The sequence below is a fragment of the Cornus florida genome, unplaced genomic scaffold (genome assembly GCF_030987335.1).
Source record: "Cornus florida cultivar Cherokee Brave unplaced genomic scaffold, ASM3098733v1 CherokeeBrave_3.0.0_Hap2_Chr11, whole genome shotgun sequence".
NCBI lineage: Eukaryota > Viridiplantae > Streptophyta > Magnoliopsida > Cornales > Cornaceae > Cornus > Cornus florida.
In genome coordinates, this window is record NW_026775581.1 from 114,173,388 (window position 1) to 114,183,902 (window position 10,515).

The window sequence follows — 10,515 nt, forward strand, 5'->3', positions numbered from 1 at the left end:
ATTTACACCCCAACTTGCTCTTATATAGATAAATCTTGAACCTTTTCGTTACAAAGTATTACTAAATAATGACATTTGGTGATAGATGAATTTTTTTTTTTTTTTACAAATATAGATGAAATTGAAAAACCAGATAAAATAAGCCCAACCTCCAAAACTAATATTTGACTTTAATGTGAATTCGAGTTTGAGTTTGAACTCAAATCTACTCACTCCAACTCAATTCAATTCCATTTTTAGTTGTATGAGAACTCTAAATCTCAAGCATGACACCCGCGAATGAAATTTATGACAAAAGGTTAGGGAGGAAAATGGAAAGCAATAAATTTGTCATTTATTTGTACTGAATAGAGAGGAGATAAAGACATGAAAGTCCACCTCATCTATCTATCGAGGTGCAAAGCTTATATTATGTGGCCCACCTCAACGGTCTGATCACACTCACACCCCGCTCTCTCTCTCATCTCATCCCAATCTCATTTTTCCGAGAATCAAAGCGTAAAGACCACCTAACCCTTCTCACCTTCTCCTCCGTTCCCTTTTCGTTTTCTCTCTCTAAAACCCCACTCTCTCTCTTCGTCTTCTTTCTCTCTATATGGACCCATCAACAGATCCACCGGCGACCACCGAACCAGCAGCTCACATAGCTCATGCCGCCAACCCTACTCCCAGCCATGGCCCTAATCACAACCACAGCCACCCACCATATGCTGAGGTACATCTTACACAAAAATTACAAAACCCCCCTTCTATTTCTCTGTATTTATATATTTTCTCTCACTAGAAAGCATTGATTTTTTTTTTTTGAATTAATTGGGGGTCCTGTTTTATCAGATGATAACTGCTGCAATCACGGCTCTGAAGGAAAAAACGGGTTCGAGTCGAAAAGCCATAGCCAAGTACATAGAGAAGGCCTACTCGAACCTGCCACCGAGTCACTCGGCCTTGTTGACTCACCATCTCAAGCGACTCAAGAGCAGTGGACAACTCGTTATGGTCAAGCACTCTTACAAGATCTCTAGATCTGTTCCGCTTGCTCCTCCTGGGCCTGGTAATGCTGTCTCTTCTCCTTCTTCTGCTGCCAAAAGAGGCCCTGGACGACCCCCTAAGCCCAAGCTTGTTACCGAGCCCGTCCTTGGTAATGGGCCTGGGTCTGGGACTGAGTCGGTGTTTGTCTCACTTGGGCTTGTTGATGTGCCCACCACGGAGGCGACGAAGCGTCCAGGGCGTCCACCTAAGCCCAAGACTGGGACTGTTTCAGTTGGGCCTATGACCGTTAAGAGAGGCCGTGGCAGACCTCCGGGCCTCAAGCCCTTATCTCTTGTGATGGGCTCGGATAGGCCCAAGAGGGCACGTGGACGCCCACCCAAAACTGGGCTGACGAGCGTTACCGGGTCAGCTGTTGTACCAAGATCGAGAGGCCGGCCCAAGAGGGGTGCTTCTTCTTCTGGGGCGAAGGTGTCGGGAAGACCGCGTGGCCGGCCACGGAAGAGCGTCGGTGTTGCTGTTGGTGGCGGTGGTGGCGGTGGTGGTGGTGGTGGTGGAGCTTTGGTTGCCGTTGGTGTCAATGATGGAGTACTGCCGGTTTCCGTTGGTGGTGGTGAGGGGGTAGTGCAGGTTCCTCTTGCTGGTGGTGACGGACTATTGCCGGTGAAGCGGCGGGGTCGACCCCCAAAGTCTGGTGAGGTCAAGAAGCTCAAGAATCCCAGGAAACTAAGTGGCAGGCCTTTGGGCCGGCCCAAGAAGGTAATACCTGTTTTTGTTTGCTTCCTTTGTGGTTTAATTTAGATAAGTGATTATTGTGAATGAAACTTATGGTAAAATTGCTTGTTTGATCAAAACATTAAACAGAAATCAAGTAAAATCTTTAGTTTGCTAAAAATCCAATTTCTCACCAGACTCTTGCGAGTTTAAATTCTAATATATTACTATCTGAATGAACTTAGACTTTTAAGAGTCCCACTTACAAATTGTTAGTTAAAAAGTTTTAATGTTGCTCCGTTTGTTTGGACGGAAAATATTTTTCAGAAAATATTTTTTTATTTTTTGGTGTTTGGTTGTCACGAAGAAAAAAAATATTAAAATTTAACAAAAAGAACTTATCCATCAATTTCGACAAATTATTTTACATACCCCGCCTGATGGACTCGACGTATATCTTTGCCAAACACAAACAAAGTAAAAATAAAAGAATATTTTATCTGAAAAAGAAAAATATTTTTCAAAAAGAATATTTTACGTCGAAACAAACAAAGCCTAAATCAAGTTAGTTTTTTAGTTATTGTATAGATATACAATTAACTAGATTAGTAATTGATTACCATGCAAATATTATAACGTTATTATGGGTAATGAATGCTATAAATGCAAGAATTACATGTTGTAACTTAAAAATGGAGAAAATATAATTATTTAGAAACAAGATGTGGGAAGAAGAAATATGAAATTTAGAAGAAGAAATTAATATAACGCCGAATAAGAGGACCAGATCTCTCAAAAGAATACCAAAAGAGTTTATTTTTTTTTTTGATAAGTAAGATTTTATTAAAAACGCTCAAAAGGGGAGCGAAGCCCAAAGAAACAAAAGGAAACAAAGGGCCAAAGGGCGCCTTAGACCTTCAGAGAGGCCAAAAAAACAATAATTTCCTCCATAGACCTATAATCTCTCCCTGAAACCCAACAAAAAAGAGTAGAAATAACAAAGAATTTGAGCATGGAAACAGGCTTCTTTTTTCCGTCAAAATATCTCCTATTTCTCTCAAGCCCACCAGATACAAAGCAGCGTAGCCCTCCAAGCATAGAGTTTATTTAAAGCGTGGGGAGAAGAATATAAACCAACTTGTTAAGAGAAATGAAAATTAGAGATTCTTTTTAATTATATTAATTGCATAAAGAGAGGATCCAAGGGTCTTAGTGAAAGGTGATGAAATTAGAGAAATTACAAATGATACTTTGAGAAGTTTTTAAATGAAAAACATAAAGGTGGATGAACATTTAAAGATATCTTTTAGTAATATTTAGTGTATAAAGAGTGAGGGTCTAAGAGTCGTAGTGGAAGGTGATAAAATTAGAGAAATTACAAATGTTGCTTTGAGAAATTTTTAAATGAAAATCAGACAAGCTATAGATAGATGAAAAAAAAAAGTTTTTTTTTTTTTTTTTTTTTTTTAATTTTATTTTCTTTCTTTCTAATATTGAGTGCATAAAGAGGAAAGTGTCTAAAGGGTTTTAGTGAAAGATAATGATATTAAAGTAATTACAAATGTTATTTGAGACAGATTTAAATGAAAATCATATATGAAGCTGAAGGTTAAAAGAATATGGTAACCTTTGAGAGATTAGAGAAAAGAAACTTGTTTGTAGGATATGGGGGGTGGTGTTGAAGTATATATGTGTGTGTGTATATGTATACACACACACACACGCTCATATAAGGAAGATGAAAATGAAAAAAAGCATTATGACCAAATGATGTTCCTTTGAGGTTTGGAAATGGATGATTGTGGACTTGGGTAAAATTAAAATTGTTTATGAATATATTAATTACTAAGAAAAAGCCATGTGATCTGCACAAAATTATTTTATTACCTATGTATTAAAAGAGGGATATCCAAAGTTGTTCAAATTATCGTGATATTAAATTAGTGATTCACAGTTTCACACTCGTGAAACTTGGAGACAAATTGATGTAGAACATGGAGGTATTATGGTACCAACTTGATGCAGAACCAAGATAGAAAAAAGAAGAGAGAGAGAGAAGAAGAATTTAGGGGGAGAAAAAATTGTATCTCAATAGTAAATAATCATAACCTATTACATGAAGCCATATTTATAAGCAAAATTGTAGGCAATTCTAAGTAGCCTAGTTACTAATTATTCAAAAATTGTTGGAAATATTAGTACCAATAATAAAGATAACTCCAAAATATTTTAATTACTAAGAATATCTAAATATAGGGAACCCTGAAATCTATATTTCCTGTCCCCTTCTCTAAGCATAGGTGGGAGTTATGTGCAACTCGCGCATACGAACCATGTTTTGATTTTTATCACCTTCCCAGTGGATGAGAAGAATTTGCCTCTAGAGAGTTAATGCGGTGGTATTGCTCCAAACAATCTAGAAATTGAAAGTTACACAAATGTTCTAAGATAACTTAGAACTATCAAACTAATGGAAACCAAGCCCATCTTAACTCTTCAAGCCAAATGGTGGCTATTGCCATCTTGTTTGTGTTCCTCAATATCCTAACATCTGAATTGTAAGAAAAATGTCCTAACACCTGAAATTAGGCATGATATAAAAAGTCATTGCACTAAAAATTCAATCATAATAAAGCAATCCACATTTGTATGAACACTTTTTTTTTGGTAGCATAAGTAACAATTTGATGATTTGGTATACCAAATTATCAAGTAGCAAAACATGTGGGAGCATGCTTCAAACACCACACAACTCATCTTGAGTTAGGACAACTCCTGGTGCATTGCCACCTGCTGCAAAATCTTTGTTGACCTAATTAGTGCCCCTCTAGAGGTGGTGGGCATTCCACCCACTCTACGCATTCTGCCAGAATTAATTATATTCAACATATCTCATTTTCTTTTCACCATACTATGCATTTCTATGGTGTTTTTTTACTAATGATATTGTTTTAATTTATAAAATTAGAGTAAGGATAAGTGTTGAACTAAAGGTGTGGAGAGAGAGAGTCCAGAATCTAAAGTCTAGATAAGTAAGACTAATGTTGAATATGAAATGTAAGTTTGGTAAAACTAGAAATAGGAAATAAATGGGTGAAGATCAAGGGTCAAGCTACCAAAAAGCGAACCTCTCCATTACTTAAGCTCGATTATTTAAAAAGAGTGAGAAACTAGAGATGATGATAATTATATTATTAAAGCATTATGGATTAAACCCATTTAATTGACGTATACCTCTAAAACTAAAAGGTAAATTGTTTAAAATAATCATCATCCATGTTTTATGAAACAAAATATTGGACAGCTGGGAGCAAATATATTAAGATGGCTTGGTAAAATACAAAAAGAATATTAAAGTAAGGAGAACTGATGTGTCCACATTGAGGGTACTATCAAGGAGGGGGGAAGACTGGAACCAACATTAGTTGAGATAACAAGGAATGATGTGATATCCTATTGTTTGATTAGTAAAACTATAAATAGGATATAGATGGGTGAAGATCAAGGGCTAGCTACCAAAAAGCAAACCTTTCCATTACTTAAGCTCGATTATTTACAAAGAGCGAGAAACTAGAGATAATGGTAATTATATTATTAAAGCATGATGGATTAAACATATCTATAATTGACTTATACCTCTTAAACTAAAAGGCAAATTATATAAAATAGTCATTATCTATGTTTTACAAAACAAAATGTTGGACAGTTGAGAGAATTATATATTAAGATGGCTTGATAAAATACAACAAAGAATATTAACTACACAAATAAGGAGAAGTGATGGGTCTACATTGAGGGTACTATCAAGGAGAGGGGAAGTTGGAACCAACATTTGTTTGAGATAGCAAGGAATGATATGATATCCTATTGGTTGATTGAAGTTACGTTGGTAAATAGAGTGGAATCATGAAACAGGTTTCATGTAATTGATTGTATATAGTTGGAAAACAGTTTTGACAAGTTGAATTGTATAGCTTTACAATTAAAAATTCTCATATTTTGTACAAACATTATTTTAAATGACTAAGATGCCCTTAAACTTCACCCCATTTTTAATCAAAGCTAGTTAACTTTTTTAAAACAAAAATGTCATTGACAATTATCTCAAAGTTGAATATATGGGAAACAATAGTACTTATCGTACCAATTGACATGGGAATAAAAAACAATTTAGTTGTCTATGAAAATCATAATTTCTGAAAATCTTGTCAAACGGACAATTGACATTGTTGATTCTTGCGAGTTTGAAGTCACCATCTTAAATTTCCAGTACAGGTCCTGAGAGAAATTGTTATTTACAAAATTATAGGGAAAATATGATGTGTGGATTTTAATTCCCTTTCATTTAAAGAAAAATGATTCTATATTGTAATTTACATTAATTCAATTTTAATTTTTTAATTTAATTTAATTTATTATTTAGTTTGGCAAATAACACACACACCCACTTTGTTACCCACTTTGTTCCTATGGAACTTGAACTCTCAACCTTCCCCACTTTGGGAGATCGAGAGATACTACTGGACTACAACCCTTGATGGTTGGATGTTAAGTGGAGAAGAAGCAAATGTTTGTATCCAATCTGCTATAAAATGATTTGATAATGTAAATTGGTAATAAATTCTAATGATATGGCAATTACTGCAAAATGTGAATGTGCTGGTCTTCCAAGTAGCTCTCATTCAACCGCATGAAGTTGTTTGAAAGCTTTACTTGGAAGAAAATTGCAGATTTGGTTTTTGATTCGTTATTCTCATTGAAGTTATTCTGTATTTGCTTATTTGCTTACGATTTTGGATTCTAGAATGCATTAATTGGAATTGAAATGGCTGCACAACAGCAGCAGTCAGTGTTGGCCTATGAAGATCTAAAGGGCAAGGTTGAACATTTTGTAAGTTGAATGCATGATCAATATAATTGCACTTTCAATATATTTCAAAATGAATAAGTATTTATGTTACGTGTATTTGCATATATACAGCAATCCAGAATAAAGGAGGCAGTTGCTGTGGTAAAGCCTCACTTAAATGCTGAATCTGCAGTTAGTGCCCTCGGAGCATTGCAAGAGTTAGAAGATCTCGCAACCATGGATGTGAGTGCGCCATTGAATTTGAATGTTGAAGTCCAAGAACCACTTCTCTAAAACTAAGAACAGTTGCACCAAGTACTGAGAGCCTCTTTGGAAGGATTGAAAACTGCATTGCCGGGGATCAGAAGGTTGAGATGAAGTGTTTCGACTAGAAAAATAAAAGAAATGAGAGAGGCTCTGTGGAGAGGGAACAAGACCTGCAGAAGACCTAAATGTGGTTGTTGAGGATGAAGATCGGCATAAAATATGGTGGTTCAACTTTGTGGAGTGGTGGTAGTCAACAATTAGTACTTTAGTTGGATTAATTTGAATGCATTGTTAAGAATTGTAGTGTTATGCTTGTAAACAGATGCCATGCTTTTCGCATCTGACAACTAGACTGCTGAAATCGGGCACCTTGTATCGAATTGGGTGAAATTTAACTGAAAATCATGGAAGGTTCAGGCAAAATATATTATAATATCTGCATCAAAATTAAGGGGTTTTTTTTTTTTAATTTTTTTTTTAAAGTTGAGATCATTAAACCAACCATTAATGATTTTTGAGATTGAAAAATTTATTATCAATATCAAAATCAATTTATACAATTTAATCTATGTATTAAACATTAATGAACAAGTTTGTCAACGACCGGTCATATTAATAGCTCTAATATGAATAGCATTGGGATTGGAGTTTCAAATGTTTACAAAGAGAATTAATAGTCCAAATGCATGCCCCGACTGTTGAAGGCATTTTTGACGAGGCATCGGCTGGCTGGGATCTTTATATACATATATGTCCCTGGTAGATCTTCTTGCGGCAGATTTCATGAATCCAAGGATGCAAAACAGAGGAAGGCTTCCATCAATTGGGTGCTAATGTTTTTCTTCTTTTTGGGGCTGTATGTACGTCTCTTTTGGCCAAATGGGCTTAAAGCTGAAAATATGGAATTTCAATGACATGTTTTTTTTCTTCTTCTAATTTAGTTTTTCTCCATTGTTGTTCCTCATTCCATTGTAAAAATAGGAGGCTAAAGAAAGAGAAACAGAACTTTAAATGGTGGGAAAAAATCTTGTTGCGTATTACTGCATCTTTCTGGTTCGTCCTTATGCTTGAGAAGAAGAAGTGAGATTCAAAATCAATTTACACAATTCAAAACCCTAGTTTAATTTTTGTGTCCAAAAACTTCATTATCAATATCAAAATCAATTTGTACAATTCAATTTATATATCCAAATTACACACTGTAGTCTACACAGATCGAAACCCTAATCATTAATGAACAAAAAAAACCCTAGTTTAATTTTGGTGTCCATTAATAAACTCACTGGCAAAATCAAAATCAGACTAGCTCGCTAAAAAGATCGACAGAAGAATTGGCAATCTCATCGGATGAACAAACATGAGTACGGTGTGGGTAATGTGTTGGTGGGGTATGGGCTCGGGTTGCTAAGTGGGCTTGCTTACTTAAAGCTCGTTTGGCATAGCTTTTACAGAGAAGAAGAAGAGAAGTATAAGCTAGCACTTCTATTCGGCTTATTTGATAGTGTTTGGGAATTGTATTTTAGAAGAGCTTTTAATGTTAGAAGAACTGTTTTGTCTGTTTGGCAAAATGCTTACTAAAGTTCTTCTACTACTAATATAACTAATTTGCCCTCAGATGAAATAAGATTCCAAACACTAACTAATGAAATAAGGTTCCAAACAATGACCATCCCAACAACTGTAATCAAAACTATGATATTAACAAACATATCATTTGTGAAAGAACGAAATATGTTACACATCCATCGTGAAAATGATTTAAAAATTATTTCTTTTACATTGTTGTTGTCTATAAAATGATCTAAATAACATTCTTCTACATTTTTTTATTAATTTCATTATAAGGAAGTTATGTAACTCATTTTATAAATTCTTTCTTCTATAGTGTTTTGAGAAATTGATATATGAAAGGAATTTTTTTTTAAAATACAACGCTTTACATATAAGTTCTGGAAGGATTTTTTTTTTTCTTCATTTTTTTTTGGTTAGTACATCGTGGTTGCCATAGAAAGATTCTGAGGACGCCATTATATAAATGTTCATTTTGATGTGAAAAAAAAGCTAAATATGGAAAGTATTTCCCAATTCAATTTCGATGTGAAAAAAAAGCTAAAGATGAAAAGATTTCTTTGTTCTTCATATTTTTTGGTTGACCGTGGTTATGTAAGTTGAAAGAGTCATCAGCCCAACTTATGGAGTTTATTTTCATAACTATCATCAAGTAAATCATATAAAATATACACATATATTACCTGTATATATACCCACAGATTCGCAAAGTTAAGAGAGAATCAAAATTGAAGGCAAAAACATATGATGGTAACATATATGAGAAAAAGGGAAAACAAAAAACCAAAATCAAGAATGAATCGAAATATAAATTGCAATAGCAATAAATAAATAAATAAATATATATATATATATATATATATATATATATTGTTCTCACTCATCGTTCGTTAAAATCTAACAAATTTGATTCGTGATAAAACTTAAAATAATACTGTATTTAGGAGTTATTTGTCCAACGGAGTACCTAGCTTTGAAATCTTGAGGATGAGAAAAAAGAGAGGAGGAGCCTGCTGCTATGTGAAATTGTGAACCAGATGAAAGAGACAATCTGTGATGCGATTAGGTTTCTTTACATATATAGGGATACAGGTGGAATATTTTATTTTTTGTTCACAAATATGGAGGGCACGCTTGGTATTTTGAAAGTTTCATTAAACCCTTTAATAGTTTCCCGTGTCTTTAAAAAAGAGCGTTTAAGAAAAGCTGGGTGGGGTACCCAGCTTCTCCAAAATGCTTTTCTATGACTTAAAAGTTCTTTTAAAAAATTAGCCAAATACTACTCAAAACGGCTTTCAACCCCAAAAAGCTAAAAGCAGCGTTTCAAAAGTCAATCCAAACGGGCCCTTATTTTGGTAATTCTTAAGCCCATGGCCCAATCCGTTTAAATAAATTAACTAATAGAACCTACCAATCTGGTGTAACGAATGGACGCTTACCTATTTACCCAAAAATTCAAACTGTTAGGTAGTGTTGCATATCCATCCATTTATACCCAATCACTTTTCCATCCGGATCCGATGTGGGACAAATAACCCCTGTTACATTCTCTCCCACCCAAACCGCAACACCCTTGTTGCGGCTCAGGCCACCCTGCCTACCCGGAGTGCTCACCCGAATGTTTTTCGGGTCGGGCGCTTGGCGTAAAACCGGATCAAATATTGGGTCTGATTCTAATACCAACTGTAATGGATGAGTGCTTGCTCATTTACCTAAAAACTCAAACTATTATGTAGTACTACATATCCATTTATTTATACCCAATCACTTTCTCATTCGGATCCGATATAGGACAAATGACCCTTGTTATGAAGAATTAACAAATCTAAGAATAAACCGAAGCATAACAATTTATTCTTTTATACATACTACCTTCCTACCCATAATAATAATAATAATAAATAATCCACTAAAATCAATTTTTTCAATTTTTCCTTTTCTAATTTTATAATTGAAATCAATTTTATCTCAACAATTAAAAAAAAAAAACATATAATTGCGACTACCGTGAAACTTTTAAAAGATGCTACAAGTCATTTCAAGAATTAAAGGAAAATTTATTTAAATTTAATTTTATCAAAATATTATGAATTTTTACCCTTCTACTAAACTATAGTAAAAAATCAATC

General features: G+C 34.4%; 1 protein-coding gene across 2 annotated transcripts; it reads left to right on the top strand.

The window, feature by feature from the left end:
• Nucleotides 1–443: 443 nt before the first annotated feature.
• LOC132281522 (histone H1) lies at nucleotides 444–7,242 on the top strand. 2 transcript variants are annotated; one of them, XM_059783222.1, is made up of 4 exons: nucleotides 450–715; nucleotides 835–1,746; nucleotides 6,506–6,592; nucleotides 6,683–7,242. In XM_059783222.1, the coding sequence occupies exons 1-4, from the start codon at nucleotides 596–598 to the stop codon at nucleotides 6,842–6,844; spliced, it is 1,281 nt and encodes a 426-aa protein (XP_059639205.1). In that variant the 5' UTR covers nucleotides 450–595; the 3' UTR covers nucleotides 6,845–7,242. The 2 variants fall into 2 exon arrangements, with proteins under 2 accessions (XP_059639206.1, XP_059639205.1); XM_059783223.1 differs by lacking the exon at nucleotides 6,506–6,592 and having other exon boundaries at nucleotides 444–715.
• The last annotated feature ends 3,273 nt before the right edge of the window (nucleotides 7,243–10,515 follow it).